This window comes from Ylistrum balloti, unplaced genomic scaffold, assembly GCF_031769215.1.
Source record: "Ylistrum balloti isolate Yb309-2 unplaced genomic scaffold, AGI_CSIRO_Ybal_v1 Utg369860, whole genome shotgun sequence".
In the NCBI taxonomy this organism is placed as follows: domain Eukaryota; kingdom Metazoa; phylum Mollusca; class Bivalvia; order Pectinida; family Pectinidae; genus Ylistrum; species Ylistrum balloti.
This window is the reverse complement of record NW_026782008.1, coordinates 471562-490802: the sequence shown is the minus strand read 5'-3', so window position 1 is coordinate 490802 and position 19241 is coordinate 471562. Positions and strand designations below refer to the sequence as shown.

The 19241-nt window shown below is 35.8% G+C and overlaps 1 protein-coding gene across 3 annotated transcripts in view; it reads right to left on the bottom strand.

The window, feature by feature from the left end:
* Window positions 1-407: 407 nt before the first annotated feature.
* LOC132545879 (angiogenic factor with G patch and FHA domains 1-like) overlaps window positions 408-19241 on the bottom strand; it is a 39840-nt gene continuing 21006 nt past the window's right edge. For all 3 annotated transcript variants that reach the window (XM_060209552.1, XM_060209550.1, XM_060209551.1), the window contains one exon: window positions 408-1723. In XM_060209552.1, the coding sequence (XP_060065535.1) occupies window positions 1505-1723 (219 nt within the window). In that variant the 3' untranslated portion in view covers window positions 408-1504. The remainder of the gene's footprint in view (window positions 1724-19241) is intronic.

The following is a 19241-nucleotide window of genomic DNA, read 5'->3' as shown; positions in this document are numbered from 1 at the left end:
CAAGACACAGGTATATCTAGACCTGGTCACTGTGGGATGGTCATAACAAGACACAGGTATATCTAGACCTGGTCACTGTGGGATGGTCATTACAAGACACAGGTATATCTAGACCTGGTCACTGTGGGATGGTCATAACAAGACACAGGTATATCTAGACCTGGTCACTGTGGGATGGTCATTACAAGACACAGGTATATCTAGACCTGGTCACTGTGGGATGGTCATAACAAGACACAGGTATATCTAGACCTGGTTATCACAGTATGACTACAATGAGGCACAGGTATACACAGACCTAGTCATTATGGTATGACCCAATTAATGGTTGAAAGGCAATTCTATAAGCCCACTATCAGATGATGATTGACTACCAAACTGACATAACAAATAAAAGAAAGACATACTGAGAAATTAGTCAACCATCCGGTTTATTTCCAACAAATTTCCTGAAATTAGAAAAAATGCCTGGTAATTTCTACTTTGGTGAAAATATCTCTGTAGTATAAAAATTGTAAGCTTCTGTATTTCAGTATCTACAATACAGCCAGACTGTGGTTTATCCAAATATACACATCCTTTCATCTTGATGCAGACAGCATCTGTTGGTTAAAGATTCCCTTAGGAAGTCTACAAACCACTGCCCACACAGAGGGATGTCTACAGCCTCAAGCTTTTATGATCAGTTAGCTTACCATATTTATCCTATGCTAATCCCATCCATATCTACTGCTGTTTAGCATGATTAAAAGCAAATACTCATTGACTGCCTTGCAGCATGTTCACCTCTGGACTTTGTATTTGTATGAATGTAGTGAACCATTACTGATTCAGAAAAATTTCACCATCTTCTATGTGTGTTCCGTCACTCATTCCAAGGAATGCTGATCACATTCTAAATCTAAACTTCAAATTGTTTTAAACAACAGTTGAATGGATAGGGGTGGTGGGAGTAGGGGCTATAATGTAGTACGAAACCAGTCTGATTGAGGAACATAGTTCTGGTTACTATGTGAAAGTAAGCAGTGTATATCTGTTCATACAAAACCTAATAAATTAAATAGCTCGAGAGATTTAACAAGCATAAGACCTCGCAGACAAGGAGTCCCTCCCAACTACTCAAAAGAACCAACAGAAACTGTATTCCTATCTCTCCTCATTATGGAATATCTTATGTTATCACCCACAGGATCTGCAAAACAGGATGTCCACCAAATCCTCTTCAATGTCGGTAAAGTATCAATTCTCCTACAGGAACCTCCCCGACACCTCTTTTTGTGCACAAGTATAACCTCCATTATAGGAAGTCAGTCACAGCCCTCTTGAAAATTCAAAAGAAATTTCTGCTCCAGAGCAGAAAATTAATTTATTCCCTCCATGTAAACAGAAAGTAAATTTCCTCAGCAGGACACATATCCTCATCCTTCCTCAACATCTATAAAAACTTTCAATACAGAAGGCTCCACATCCTTTCCTTTCATTCAGTATTAGAATATAAAAAGTCTCAGCTCTCTTGTGTTTCTCCTTGTACCCATTTAGGTGTAGTTAATGTTTTTTTAATATTTCCACCGCCAGGTGCTTCTTCTTCCATTTTGTTATAGCGTCTTTGGACTTCTAACCATTTCTGTCGCCGATGTAGATCTCCAACTTCCTCCACTGACCCTTCTCCAACATCACCTGACCCAAGTCCTGCTGATCTGTTGGCCCGAAACTTGACAGAGATCTGCAACGGAAATGGGACATATAAACATAAAGACACATGTCAAACAGTCACCCGCATTTCTCTTTTGACCATCCTTACTTAATATCTTTTAATTTGTAAAACATTTATGACTGACTTGGCAATCGTGTATATTTGTGTCTAGAAACTGCAACTGCTGCCCAACTTCTCCATATTGCTTGTTTATCTCACATCTGATATCATTAGGTAGAAATTATGATAAATACATCAATACATAGTTGGCAGAGCTGATAATTGCTATAATGATGAAGTGTCAAATGTACACTTCCTATGTTCCCGATTTCTGTCTAATTTCTATAGCTTGCGATTAATGATGTGAAACATCTGATGTGAGAGTTCTGTTTACGTCTCTGCCAGAAAGGGAAAAGATGCCACTGCCAGAACCTAAACATAACCAGCAAGTGACTATCGCCAAAAACCATCACAGTGCTCATAAAACCCTGAACAGGTCAGAACCAAGAAATCAATGACACCAATCTTAGTGTTTGTTTAACCAGTAAGACAAAACTGTCCCAACTTTACACAAAAAATTGATGTATAGATATACTTGTACTTCCTTAGGTTATACAAGGGCACCTTTACCCAATTGTTCTACCTCAGGACAAACAATGGCTGCAAGACCAATTTGTCCTTCATTAAATGACAAGCAAGGGCGTAAGACCTACTTCTTCACCTTCTTCAAAGGAAAAATAAGGGCAACAAGACCTGAACTTGTCCTTTTTCAAAAGACCAAAAAAGGCATCATCCATCCTTAAATGACAATGAATAACATCAACTTAAATTTCTTCAAATGAAAAACATAGTCCAGGGCAAACTTGTCCTGACTAAGGACATACGAGGGCACAAGACCAACTTCTCCTCCCTGAAATGACAAACAAGGGTGTAAAAACAACTCCACCTTTTTCAAAGTACAAACAAAGACACAAAGATCAACATATCCTTTCTTATGACAAACAAGAGCTCCCAGATCAACTTGACATTCCTCAAAGGAGAAACAAGGGCTCTAAGAAACAAGAGGAGTCTGAATCACTCTCCTGGTTTATTTAGCTATTAAATTATTTAACAAAGATTTTTAAATATAACAAATTATTTCTAAAATAATTTCTGAAATACCCCATTGGGAAGCCGCATTGTGGTCAAACGAAAGTCAGATTCACCATTCTTAAAAATGGCTATATACCAACCTTCAACATTATCCTTGTAAGGAAGAAGAACTTTTCAGAACTTAAATTTCCCCTATAGGACCCCACATCTCTGATGTCAGATTCCTGGTTGATACAAAATAAGTATCTTTCAATAGGCATGCTTCAGATCAAATCGGGACAGAATCAAAGCATTTCCACAGCTCTGCCCTAGTGGTCCCAGTGGAGATCCACCATTTATACAAAACTATTTCCCTTGCTTCAGACCAAATTAGTACAGAATTCTGACATTTCTATGAAAGAATTGGTTTTTTTCAAGAATTTGCTCTATTTCCCCTATTGGGCCCCTATTGGGAGATATGACCCATTTGTACAACACTGATTCACCCTTCACCCAAATATGCTTCAGACAAAATTTGGGTAACATCTGTCCATTCCTTCGGAAGCAGAAGGATTTTACCGTATTTCCCAGGTTATAAACTGCACTGGGATGTAAGCCACAGAACCAGTTTTTAATGAGTTTTTTCTATTTGATCCATATATTAGTCGCACCGCAAGATAAGCCGCACCCTTCTTACAATGATGTAACCTTTAAGTTGACCAAAGTTTGTTAATATAACTGGCAACATAAGACAATTTATCAAGATCGTTGGTGAAATATTTAATGTATGATTGCAAATGAATCCTTTCTTCTATTGATGTGTTTCACAAACGTAAAATAGCAATTATCGAACTTGTTTGGCTTGGAAGCCTACACAGATTGTCTATGCACAGATATAGTGCCTGATGTTACATACGGTTTACTTAACAATATCTCCATCAGTGTCTGCACTCTTAAATAATAGTAAAGGCCCAGGCATGCTGAATAAATTTTTATAGTCCGATATTATTTCTTGTAAGTTACTTGAAGCCATTTTTCTAGAATTTGACCTGATGACCTATCAATCCCAAGATGCAACAGGCTATTGTTAACTTCTGCTATGGTTTCCAAATAAACCACGAAAGTTCAGATGATATTATTGTGATTCATATTTAAAGGCATGATTAATTAAATCCACAAGAATGTTATTTTTATTTCATTCTTAAAATCACCCTGTATACAGTTGCAAATGACGACTCTAGACAATCATCCAAGACCAATTTGTGTATTCATCTTTCATCAGGATACAAAGATGTCATGACCACCCTGTTCTTCCTTATAGGACAAACCAAGACCAATTTGTCCTTCCATCCTTCCTGAGAATGTACGAGGATGCCAAGACAACTTTGTCTTTCCTGAAGCCATAAAAGGGCAGCAAGACCAACTGACCTTCTCGAGGATGAACAGACAAAGCTATTGCCATATAACCCTTCATGAAGAGTGCAACACCTATACACTTCAAATTCATTAAAGGTCGGCTATCTGTTGTTGATTTCCAAAATAGTCCTTTTCCACACATTTCTGAAGAGTTTAGAACAATATTGGGACATACTGTATTAGTTTTCAAGGTAAGGTATTCAAATGTTTTTCTTCCTGAAGTGATATGGCTAATTCACAAGAAAGCCACTGAGTATTAAACATTAAAGCTATAGATAATCCAATGAAGTAAGAGGTACATAGCTGACATAGATGTCAGATCCTGTGGAGACTAAGTTTATATCCAAGTGTGTTTAACAAACTCATAAAAGCAATAGAGTTTAAAACATGCAGGAAGCCAGGATACTTTGGATTGGTAAAATTACATCACTGTAAACATTCTAATAATAGACATATTCAATTTATATTTATTTAAATGTTTGGATATGATATAAGACTACCACAGCGGTAGACTGCATGCCTATGCATGAACAAACGAAAGATTTTGAAAATAAAATTTTATATGCAATATATTGAAAGAAATTGAAGGAGATGACTTCTACCTTTTCATGTTTACCTACATCATGGAGGCCTTGATATCTTTCACATGTACAAGACAATTCACACTCCAACATTTGTTGTAGTGATATTATATATATCTACACTTGTCCAGAATTAAGATCTATCTACTGACAATGTTGTATATAAAGGAAATGTCTGAACGCTGGCCAGAAAACTAACATGCTGATATATGGGCCATTACACTATCTTATATCATTCATGCCAACTCACTGGTAACTACAGTAGTGCTGTACATTCTGATTGGTAGAAAATGCAAACATTTACGTCGTTATTTTTATTGACAACTTCTGATTCATGTGGATTTTTTCCCCCTTAAAAAGAGAAATGAATGAAATAAGCAACGGATAATGAAAGTTGGTCAATGTGGTGCCAAAATAACGTAAAAGTTTTCAGATAAGCTGCAGATGGGGTTCAGCTTTACTACTATACTGGAGGAGTCTGTCCCAACCCATCACTTAGGTATTATACAACGAGCTATGTACTCAGTCACCCCACTACAAGGCCATCATATATCACTATGAATAATTCAACATACCCTGCCATCAATAAAGCACTTGTCATTAATTACAACATTAGAGCTGTGTGTTGGAAGAAACACTGGCCGAGACACGTGTGATCAGCTGAGATCATCAACATATACACCATCAATCATTGTTTTGTAATAGATCAATCTACCATCGATCAAGGAGACATTTGTCAAGTAGATTTATCCAAAGAACATCATCCTATTGTTTGCGGTAAAACCTCATTTACATTGATATGGAAAAGCCGAGATGAAATGACAACTTTTTATACAACTTCAAAAGCACACAAAAGTTATTAGATGCTAATATGATCTTTAATCATCAACCTTACACTTACCAAGATGAGACAATTATTGTGAAAACCTTTTATATCATAACTTCCATCTCAAACAAGTACAATTTACAAACTTCAATGTATGTTCACATTTTGTACATATATTTTTGCATACATTTTAAGTCAGAATGAAATTGCTTCAATTATATATATAAATGATCCCTTATTAAGTACATGAGACCTTGCTACACTGTGGTTATTTTTATAATACAACACTGTCAGTCTGCCTTGTAATATTGACCATTGTAATGTAAAACCTGTAGTTATACAGTCATTACAGCACAGCATACCTTGTTATACAACCTGCATTATAAAGTAAACATTTGTATACTGCCACTATTATACAGTAAAACCATGTTATACTGCCACAATTATACTGTAAAACCATGTTATACTGCCACAATTATACAGTAAAACCTTGTTATACTGCCACTATTATACAGTAAAACCATGTTATACTGCCACAATTATACAGTAAATCCATGTTATACTGCCACAATTATACATGTTATACTGCCACAATTATACAGTAAAACCATGCTATACTGCCACAATTACACAGTAAAACCTTGCTATATGTTGCCACAAATATACAGTAAAACCATGTTATACTGCCACTATTATACAGTAAAACCATGTTATATTGCCACAATTATAAAGTAAATCCATGTTATACTGCCACAATTATACCGTAAAACCTTGCTATATGTTGCCGCAAATATACAGTAAAACCATGTTATACTGCCACTATTATACAGTCAAACCATGTTATACTGCCACAATTATACAGTAAAACCATGTTATACTGCCACAATTATACAGTAAAACCATGTTATACTGCCACAATTATACAGTAAAACCATGTTATACTGCCACAATTATACAGTAAAACCATGTTATACTGCCACAATTATACAGTAAAACCATGTTATACTGCCACAATTATACAGTAAAACCATGTTATACTGCCACTATTATACAGTAAAACCATGTTATACTGCCACAATTATACAGTAAAACCATGTTATACTGCCACAATTATACAGTAAAACCATGTTATACTGCCACAATTACACAGTAAAACCTTGCTATATGTTGCCACAAATATACAGTAAAACCATGTTATATTGCCACAATTATACAATAAATCCATGTTATACTGTCACCATTATACAGTAAAACCATGTTATACTGCCACCATTATAAAGTAAAACCATGTTATACTGCCACCATTATACAGTAAAACCTTGCTATATGTTGCCACAAATATACAGTAAAACCATGTTATACTGCCACTATTATACAGTAAAACCATGTTATATTGCCACAATTATACAGTAAATCCATGTTATACTGCCACAATTATACAGTAAATCCATGTTATACTCTCACCATTATACAGTAAAACCATGTTATACTGCCACCATTATACAGTAAAACCTTGCTATATGTTGGCACAAATATACAGTAAAACCATGTTATACTGCCACAATTATACAGTAAAACCATGTTATACTGCCACAATTATACAGTAAAACCATGTTATACTGCCACAATTATACAGTAAAACCTTGCTATATGTTGCCACAAATATACAGTAAAACCATGTTATACTGCCACTATTATACAGTAAATCTATGTTATACTCTCACCATTATACAGTAAAACCATGTTATACTGCCACCATTATACAGTAAAACCTTGCTATATGTTGGCACAAATATACAGTAAAACCATGTTATACTGTCACTATTATACAGTAAAACTTTATTATATTGCCACCATTATACAGTAAAACCTTGCTATACTGTCATCACTATGCAGAAATCATTATCATACATTGAACAATACTGCAAACTTTGTTGCTGCCACCACTTTAAAACAAAAGCCTGATTCATAAAATGCTACTCAACAATATACTGTCAAGACTTATCATACAAAATCTTGTTATACTGCAATAGGTGTACAGCAGTACAAACAAATCTCTTGGCACCCACCACTGTTTGATCTTTTATTCTTTTAAGGGTAAAGTTTTCCCTCTAATTTTATTTATTTTTTTTGCTCTTAGTTACTAATTTTAAAATTCCTTATAAGAAATAGGAAAAACAAGAGGCCCAAGGGGCCTGGATCACTCACCTGACTAATTAAGCTATTCAGCCATTTAATAAAGAATTTCAAATATGACAAATAATTTCTTACATCACTTCCTATTGGGTCTTCATCTTGAGGTCAAACAAAAGTCAGATTCACTATTCATAAAAATTGCTTCAGACCAAACTTGGACATCTTTGTACGGAATTTTAAAGAACTTACATTTCCCCAATTTGAGCCTAACCCTCCTCCTCTTAGGAGCCAGGATGCATTGTTTATACAGAACTGATCTCCCTTCACCTAGGAACACTTCAGACCAAATTTAGGCAAAATCCAATCACTCCTACAGAAAGAGTAGAATTTTAAAGAATTTACTCTATTTCCCCTATGTGGCATTGCCTTGCCTCACAAGGCGGCCAAAATTTACTGTTAAAACAAAACTGAAAATGGCTGCTGGCAGCCACCTTGAGTAGCTATTGAAGCTCAAAATACTAGTATGCTGTCTAGGATCTGTACTAAACAGTGTGTTTCAAGGAGAATCCCTTAACTATATATATATTGGAGATCTTCAGAAATTCAGTTGTAATGATAACAAACTTACATGCCAAAATTCAGAATGTCTCTAACCGTCTTGCAAAAAGATCAAAATTTGGCATGTAATTACATTTACAGGAGATCCATTTAATAGTTCAGAAAAAAACCCGACAAGAAATTGTAACAAAAGCATGTTTTAGCCAGTATATATCCATGTAGCTAAACCATCCTCTTCTCATCATACAGTAACACCTTGCTACATGTATACTCTCATTATTAGTACGAAAAAATTATATCACCATAATGAGGTTGTGTGCATGAAATAGAACAAATGAAGCACCAGGATGACTGAGGCTAGCTTTTTTATTTCCTTGTTATTTTCATAAGTAACATTTCCATTGATGGACCACGGAGATAATTCATGATGTCAGCCTTCATATGACTTCCTGTTATTGAGAATGTCTACACTCAAACAAAAACACTGGTAATTCCTGTACAATCATGAAGGGGAAATTCTATGTAAAATTTCCATTCCGATCACACCTATTACATGACTCACAGCGATAATAGTCTACGGAAATGACTTTCTTTATCTGAAAGTCAGAACCCTACTGAATGTGTCACTTCCTCAACCTAGGAAAGTCAATACAAAAGAACTTTGTATTTTGACAGTTAAAATCAGGAAAACATTATGTAAGTCTATTGGTATCTGAAGATCAGGACAACTGCAATAACATATACGTACTTGGTTAGTCTAAACAAGGCAACCACTAACACTCCAAATTGCTCTATAGCCAACCTTGTGTGTTGCATTGTTTAAGATGGCCAAGATCCTGACGTTTTATCCATATCTCTACATGAAATAGATCCAAGTGCTGACAAGGATTTTTCAAAAACAGTAACATAGTGACCTTGACTCTACAATTCTGAAACTAGAACTTGTCAGAGATATTACAGACTTTAATTTAGTGTGAAATTTTATCAAAGTCCCTTAAGGACTGAAGCTAAACATGAAGAGGTGACAAAATAGGGTGTCATTTACAATGTCATACAACGATGTACAAACCTAGAGCAATATTCCTGAATCCCCTCCAATCTTCATTTGTGAGGGGTTAATGAAACAATATATGAATTACTTTTGTCGTATATGAATGAGTGTTTAGAATTAAAAGAAATTCTACACAAATCATCGGTCATGTATGTGTACCTAGTAACTTGTGACATAACAAAGCTATAAGGTACAGTTTGGATTGAGGAAAAGCACATCACCACATGTTAAATGAGGTACAGTATGACTTTTGGAGAACTAATGATTCCTGGAGGTCACCTACTGCTTTTTCCTGTGAATCCATCTAGTCCCCCACCATCAGGTGTGGCCCCAGATTAACTCCATCATCCAATCCAAATTAAGTCCTGGATAACCCCCCTCAGTGGGGGTAATCAAAGTATAGCCCCTTATTAGCCCCTCCTGGGGGGACAGAACAAGTGTGAGGATCTTTATCATTATTCACTTGTTTCTGTCAATAAGCCGATTAATTTTGGTATTTAAACACCAGTGACCAGTGTTCAGGAGCTCTTTATTTAGTTTTGAAGTGTTATTGATTAATAATAAAGTGGATTAAGTAGTAGGGACAACCAATGCAAATCAATGGCATTGGGGACAGATAAACACCAGACAGATTGATTGACAGAAATATGGAACCATCAACATAGTTGATGTCAAACAAACACAAATACATGTACAGGGCTGATGACAGTCTGGAATTTTAATCCAAATCATATCACGCTTACTGTTAAGTATGGGCGGGTATGTACATCTATTACAGGTATGTATGCTAACATTACTAAGAACACAGGAGAGTGGCCAATCCCCTCACAGCAGGCAACCGGCTTTCCTGTCTAAAAGAATGATGATGCAATAGACTTAATCCACAAAAATGACATGAATTTATTGTTTATTTGAATGGCTTTATTTCCATGCCACAAGTCCTAAAATACAGCCAGATAAAAGTTAATAATATCCCATTAACTTTGTAGTATGTTGCGCAATAAAAACTTTGACAATGTGCATAGAAATCCACAATCCTAAATATATCTATATGATACTCTAACTATCTTGTAACATTTTGGCAAACTGTGTGAAATATGAATCACCTGGTATGATCTCGCCCTCCACACTTGACTTTGACATACAACTGTCTGAATGCTGTTCAGGAGTTACTCCCTATGGACCGACAATGTGAACACAGGTTGTATCAATATCTTGTTGCCATGACACTAACCCTTGACCTATGACCAGTACAAGTGACTTAAAACCTTCACCTCACTGATAAGACTAATTCAACATCTATTTAACACTTTTTCCATGATACAGCAAATTAAAAAAATAAAACCATTTAACTATGGTGACCTTGACCTCAGACCTCTGTCCTTCACAATTAAGTCAGACTATAGAAGTTTATGTAAGAAAGAATGATAAGAAGTTCCATTAAAGTATTGGTTTAATGTTTTTTTCCAGAAAATTGCAGACATTAGACAGCACTAATAATCAGATGCTGTAACCTTGACACTTTTGTAAGGAACAATTCTGCCATAAGTATCATTGATATCAGCAGTTTTTTCCAAGTTGTTGTAGTCAAGACAGTAGTAACATTCTGCAGCTGTGACCTTGACCATTAACCTTTTACTTAGAACGTGATAAAAGTTGAGTGATTTTTTCCAGACTGTTGCAGCCATGAAATTGAGAACATTCTGCAGCTGTGGCCTTAAATGTTGACCTTGACATGTAACTGGGACAATGCATGTTATTAAATTAAGAAACATCTGTGGGATTTCTAATGGTTAGTTGTTTTTTCTCAGAATTTTGCAGATATATACAAGACATACCAGATATACACATTAACATACACCTTCATATGCTCTTAATCTCCCCAAACAATAAGTTGTTTGAGAGTTGGTGATAAGCCCCTGTCAAATGATATACCTGTTTAAATATACATAAGTATGCATGTTAATCAGCATTAAGGTGATAGGTATATACAGGTAAACATGTCCTAATTAAATTTTAACCAGCTAACTCTTCACAATAGCAATCTCTAAAACACAAATTTGAAATCAGACTTAGGATCAATGACATCAGACAGCTGTCCTCAAACCAATTTCTTTTTTATCTAGATTTTATGTTGCCACTGTTTAAGTCGATACAGCCGCTAGTGTGTGCCTATTACTTTAAGGGAAAATTTACAATAAAATGTGACGTAAAGTAAAAACATGTGGTAGAATTTCCAAACCTGTCACCAGTGGGGGTCTTGTCAGGATTCATGAGTCCTTCTACTCATCATGTTCGAGGTGAAAAGTCAGAAATACCATGCCTATACTTCACAGGCTACTCACCACCTCACATACCTTAGACTGACCCACACAAAAATCTTTTTCTATGCCTAGCACTTTCTCACAAAGATTTCTCTATACAGTATTACAATAATTTATCTGTCGAGCACCAAAACTTTTGTGCTCATCTTTTGTAATAATGACAGACAAGAACTTCAAAGGTATTTAAAGATAACACAAACATTGTGTCTATAACTATTTAAGTCAATATTCCATTAATGTTGCATGGCCCAAAATAACTCCATAATAATCCACTTTTCAATCGTCTCATGGCATAATGCCATCTTATATTATGTTGTTCACAAAACAGGGCTGGATAATTACAATCTAGAACTGATAAGTTTGCAACTTCAAGGGACATCATTTTTCTCCACTGTAACAATAGAATCTGACTGAACACAAGTACATATTTGTAACCTTCAATAGATGACTTTACTGTCTGATCATAAGTAATTTTGAAAGTTAATGTTTTAGTTGTGTATTCTACTATCCAATAGTACTATATACCTGAAATGATATATAACATCAAACACACATAGAATAGTTCTATATTTGCAATGATCTGGTGTTCTCCGGCAAGATATAGCTATGCAAGACACTAATCAGGGAGATAAACACATGTCAGGTATTGTTTGAGGAGTTATAGCCATGTCTGTGTTGTTTGGGAATGTATAGCTATGTCTGAAGTTGTTTGTGGAGGTTAACAATGTCAGGAGATGTTTGTGGAGGTATAACCATGTCAGGAGATGTTTATTGAGGTATAACCATGTCAGGAGATGTTTGTGGAGGTATAACCATGTCAGGAGATGTTTGTGGAGGTAAAACCATGTCAGGAGATGTTTATTGAGGTATCAAACCATGTCAGGAGATGCTTGTGGAGGTATAACCATGTCAGGAGATGTTTGTGGAGGTATAACCATGTCAGGAGATGTTTATTGAGGTATAACCATGTCAGGAGATGTTTGTGGAGGTATACCCGTGTCAGGAGATGTTTGTGGAGGTATGACCATGTCAGGAGATGTTTATTGAGGTATAACCATGTCAGGAGATGCTTGTGGAGGTATAACCATTTCAGGAGATGTTTGTGGAGGTATAACCATGTCAGGAGATGTTTGTAGAGGTATAATCATGTCAGGAGATGTTTGTGGAGGTAAACCATGTCAGGAGATGTTTGTGGAGGTATAATCATGTCAGGAGATGTTTGTGGAGGTATAACCATGTCAGGAGATGTTTATTGAGGTATAACCATGTCAGGAGATGTTTGTGGAGGTATAACCATGTCAGGAGATCAGGAGATGTTTGTGGAGGTAAAACCATGTCAGGAGATGTTTATTGAGGTATAACCATGTCAGGAGATGCTTGTGGAGGTATAACCATTTCAGGAGATGTTTGTGGAGGTATAACCATGTCAGGAGATGTTTGTAGAGGTATAATCATGTCAGGAGATGTTTGTGGAGGTAAACCATGTCAGGAGATGTTTGTGGAGGTATAATCATGTCAGGAGATGTTTGTGGAGGTAAACCATGTCAGGAGATGTTTGTGGAGGTATAATCATGTCAGGAGATGTTTGTGGAGGTATAACCATGTCAGGAGATGTTTGTGGAGGTAAACCATGTCAGGAGATGTTTGTGGAGGTATAACCATGTCAGGAGATGTTTGTGGAGGTATAACCATGTCAGGGGATGTTTGTGGAGGTATAACCATGTCAGGAGATGTTTGTGGAGGTATAACCATGTCAGGAGATGTTTGTGGAGGTATAATCATGTCAGGAGATGTTTTAGAGGTATAACCGTGTCAGGAAATATTTCTGGAGGTAAACAATGTCAGGAGATGTTTGTGGAGTTATAACCATGTCAGGAAATATTTGTGGAGGTAAACAATGTCAGGAGATGCTTGTGGAGGTATAACCATGTCAGGAGATGTTTGTGGAGGTATAACCATTTCAGGAGATGTTTGTGGAGGTATAACCATGTCAGGGGATGTTTGTGGAGGTATAACCATGTCAGGAGATGTTTGTGGAGGTATAACCATGTCAGGAGATGTTTGTGGAGGTATAATCATGTCAGGAGATGTTGTAGAGGTATAACCGTGTCAGGAAATATTTCTGGAGGTAAACAATGTCAGGAGATGTTTGTGGAGTTATAACCATGTCAGGAAATATTTGTGGAGGTAAACAATGTCAGGAGATGCTTGTGGAGGTATAACCATGTCAGGAGATGTTTGTGGAGGTATGACCATGTCAGGAGATGTTTGTGGAGGTATGACCATGTCAGGAGATGTTTGTAAAGGTATGACCATGTCAGGAGATGTTTGTGGAGGTATGACCATGTCAGGAGATGTTTGTGGAGGTAAAACCATGTCAGGGGATGTTTGTGGAGGTATGATCATGTCAGAAGATGTTTGTGGAGGTATAACCATGTCAGGAGATGTTTGTGGAGGTAAAACCATGTCAGGAGATGTTTATTGAGGTATCAAACCATGTCAGGAGATGCTTGTGGAGGTATAACCATGTCAGGAGATGTTTGTGGAGGTATAATCATGTCAGGAGATATTTGTGGAGGTATACCCGTGTCAGGAGATGTTTGTGGAGGTATGACTATGTCGGGAGATGTTTGTAGAGGTAAGACCATGTCAGGAGATGTTTGTGGAGGTATGACCATGTCAGGAGATGTTTGTGGAGGTATGACCATGTCAGTAGATGTTTGTAAAGGTATGACCATGTCAGGAGATGTTTGTGGAGGTATGACCATGTCAGGAGATGTTTGTGGAGGTAAACCCATGTCAGGGGATGTTTGTGGAGGTATGATCATGTCAGAAGATGTTTGTGGAGGTATAACCATGTCAGGAGATGTTTGTGGAGGTATAACCATGTCAGGAGATGTTTGTGGAGGTATAATCATGTCAGGAGATGTTTGTGGAGGTATAACCATGTCAGGAGATGTTTGTGGAGGTAAACCATGTCAGGAGATGTTTGTGAAGGTATAATCATGTCAGGAGATGTTTGTAGAGGTATAATCATGTCAGGAGATGTTTGTGGAGGTATAACCGTGTCAGGAAATATTTGTGGAGGTAAACAATGTCAGGAGATGTTTGTGGAGGTATAATCATGTCAGGAGATGTTTGTGGAGGTATAACCGTGTCAGGAAATATTTGTGGAGGTAAACAATGTCAGGAGATGTTTGTGGAGGTATAACCATGTCAGGAAATATTTGTGGAGGTAAACAATGTCAGGAGATGCTTGTGGAGGTATAACCATGTCAGGAGATGTTTGTGGAGGTAAAACCATGTCAGGAGATGTTTGTGGAGGTATAATCATGTCAGGAGATGTTTGTGGAGGTATAATCATGTCAGGAGATGTTTGTGGAGGTATGACCATGTCAGGAGATGTTTGTAGAGGTATGACCATGTCAGGAGATGTTTGTAGAGGTATGACCATGTCAAGAGATGTTTGTGGAGGTATGACCATGTCAGGAGATGTTTGTGGAGGTAAAACCATGTCAGGGGATGTTTGTGGAGGTATGATCATGTCAGGAGATGTTTGTGGAGGTATGATCATGTCAGGAATTTGTTTTAGAGGTATTAACATGTCAGGTGTTGTTTGTGGAGTTATAGCTGTGTCAGATGGTTTCAAAAGATACAGACCCTTGGTAAATCCTAACAGAAGTGGACAATTTTTCTGACAACTTAGTGACTATTTTTCAATATTTGTATTTCAGTAAATCTTAATAGGCTCATAATTTATCCTCTTATCATTTTTCTGACTTCGGTACTGACCAATACCAATTATCTCCAAAAAATCTTTGTACTAATCACCAATCACAACTACCATCTTCTGTTATTTCTAGAAAACATGGGAAAAGCTGCCACTAAACCTGACTCAGGACTCAACAATATCACAACATTCATCAAACCATCGTCACAGACACTACAGCAGTACTGCAAGTGCATCGCCTTTATCTTCACATTTCCAGTGCAGACAGACCCAGTGTGTACTTATAAAAGTTCATTGAACACTCTTAAGAATTTAATTAAACTGTTATGTTGAAATGTCTCCCCATAATCAATCTTTCATCATTAAGAGAGAATCAATAAGAACATCTCCACCAAAGGCTTTGCTATTTAGTCTTCTCAATAGGTAAACCAATAACTGATGGATGTATAATACTTGTGTGATAACCCTTCAACTTCACTGTCGGTACTGTAACAACATACATGTCAACTCAGTCCAATCTAATTAGGCACTACATCTGAACTACCACTATTGGTTATAATGCAGTAAATATTAAATTTAGTTTCCATACCAGATAAAATGGCCCTAAAACACTGTAATATATAATTGATCTGGTGTCTTCACAACATCTCTCTTCTAATGCAAAATGATTCAACCATGAATGTGTGCTGCCATTTTGAAGTGTTTCATGTTAAAAGATGGCAGATAATGGAAAAAAAGATTGCTTCACGCAGTTTTCGATTTAATCTATTCAAAGACCATAAAACTCACTTCTAATAAGTCGCATACAAGTATCTACCTAGCATCAGATCTGAAGCAGTTTATAAAGTTCATGAAAATTTCTACTTTAGCTAAGTTAGATGTATTTTTTGACAATCAATATTTTAAGAGCATAGCTCTTCTGCCCCCATTTGCTTAAGCCAAGCTCTTAGATAGCAAGCAGTGAATGAAGGAAGGCATCTCCCTTTCAATAAATGTTGAGCTTATTTTTAAGGGATAATTTGAAAGCAGTGCTCCAGAGATAGCAGGAAGTAGTTTTGAACCATGTTAAAAAAAGCTTCGGTTTACATATACTTCTTCATCATTTGGAAACTATATTTATAATCTTTGATCACATTCTGTTTTTAAAGAGAGAAAATTAAATACAAATCACAAAGCAAAACTATATCTCTAGTCCTTTTCATGTGAGAGTGAAACATTTTGATGGTTCTGTTAGAGTTATCCCCCTTAAAATAACGTTCAAAGAAACTAATGTTCCATTTTCATTTAATTACTATAATAAAATTAAGTACAGACCATGTTTAATACTAAAATAGTTTTATAACACTAAAATAATTTATCATATAACTGAAGATTGATGTGACATTGATCTTCTATAAAACTGAATCAAGACATTATATGATGACATAATGATGACTTATGATGTCATAAATGTATGCTATTCATTTTTTCTATTTTCTTAGTAAAGAGAAATAGAAAATATGCCCTTCTGTCAATCATCTCAACATAGAGGAGCAATATATGTAAACTTGTTTGTCAAGTTTTGTAATGAACAAGGTCTATGACTTTCCAAATAATTGTTCCCTTTAAAAAAATGATATCCAAATAATTGTTCCCTTTAAAAATATTAATAAACTATAATGACACTGACATTTGTGTTATAAACAAACAAAATTAGAATCCTGCCTAGCTCCAATAAAAATCAAACCTGAGTGACGATCCATGACTCTACTGATGCAACGGAGCCAGCACCGTAAATAACATGAACAAACTACAACAAACTGTTCCTTTTACAAGTAACTTCATAGAGTTGTCACTGGTCTTAAAAGGTGTCTATGAATTTTACTCTGTGTTAAATATACACTGGTGAATCCACTGCTGTTTGTGTGTATTGGTGTATTACTGCTACATCACATATTCATTTGTATGGATTTACTCTAATGATCTTCAATTCAATTAAATATCTAATATTTCTTCTGAAATAACTAGAATGTATACCACAGAAAAATTCAGTTGTTGAGTTACAACATGATTGAAGAAATTGTTAGAAAATGTTTAAACCTTCAAATCTTTGTATACATGTACCAGTTTTCAGAAACAAAAAATAATTTGTTGAAAGTTGATACACTATTATCATCTCTAGACAGTTTTATCATGTCTGGAACACCTGAGTCATCACCCTGAACTCAAAGTCAAGGTTAAATGGTAATTGTTGCATATCAATATCCTATTCAATCCTCAAAATTTTTACTCAGTGAATCATTAATCCAAGATGTTCCTCTAAAGTTGAGTCGTCTCAAAACCCAAAATTCAGGGCAATGACACATCAAAATGAGTCAAATATAGATGTTACAGTGTGAATTGGTTTAGTAAATCATTTCATATACTTTAAAATTCAACTTAAAAGTAAATTAACTATATGCTCTCTTCTTAACTTATTGACCGATTTTTGTGGCAACAAATTTCTCATCACGAACGTAATATTCTTGATAATTTAATGAAGCATATCTGTGCCTGCACCAAAAGTTTCTCCTTGAATATATACTGTAGTCTAATTACAAAATATGTCCCAAATTCCCTGTGATATATATATCATGGAGTTACTCTCAACATTTGGAAGTAATTTTTATCACATCAATTAGTGTACAGCAAATCCTAATGATTTTGTTATACAAGGAAAACCTAGTTTTGTTAATCTAATAGTACATGGAGGTAGACTTAAAAAAGGATCTAAGGGCAGAAATCTTATGAGATCATGCCCAAGTTAACCATTTGATGTATTTTGAGCCAAGTAATTGGTTAAACAAAGAATTTTGTGTTAGATGATGAAGTGTCTTGTCATTACTGGCTGTATAATACCAGGGCTACAGTTAACACAGTTAAGAATGGATTTTTAACAGCATTCGGAAATCCTGTACCCTATACCAAATCACAAGATAAAATGTTGTGCTAATCCCAAACAAGATACTGCCTGTAAACCAACACAAATTCAGCCCCGTCTATGAAAATTTATGACCTACATGAGAATTCCCTGTGGTGCAATTGGGCAATTTGCAGATGCAAATTCTTCTTTGATTGTATAAAATGTATATGTAGATATTTCCTGACAAAATAAATCCCTATTAAATCAAAAGACAGGATGTGAGCAGCAGTGATCTCTATCTGAGCTCTATGACTTTTCAAACCACTAATTGCTGATGCCTCATTGGCAATAAGTCGAAGCTATGCCCTGTGTGCAGTGACATAGGTTAAGTACAACATGACAACTAGCACCCTTTCGTGCTCTGGTGAAGCCAAACAGGCATAATCTGTTTAGATTTTACAAAGCCGTGATCCCTGTGGTCACACTGCTACATTAACAAAAACTTAAATCCCCATCTCTTACACGTCTTAGGGTGAGAAAGACATTAAAAAACACTGGAGCTGTTACAATTATATGTTATAACTTCACAAAAAAACATCACAGCTATATATCATGATGGGTAATTAGATGAAATGTACAAGGCAGTGTCAGACAAGATTGGTGTGTTGGTGATTTACGAATGCTCTGAAGTCATTGATGTGTGAACACACTACTAATGCATTTCAAAAATGTTTCAATTATCATATTTCTTTTTATATTCTACAGGTAAAATGATTTTGAGGAAAAAATTAAAATGATATTATGAAACAGAATGAAAATTCCAATCATTGAATACAAAAGTCTGCACCTATCTCACACATCCCTGTCTATACAATATCTGATGTGAAACATGCTTCTTCATCTATCTTACATCCTAGTGCACTAATAGATAATGCAAACATATCATTTACTCATATTAAAAATGACAGCATTTG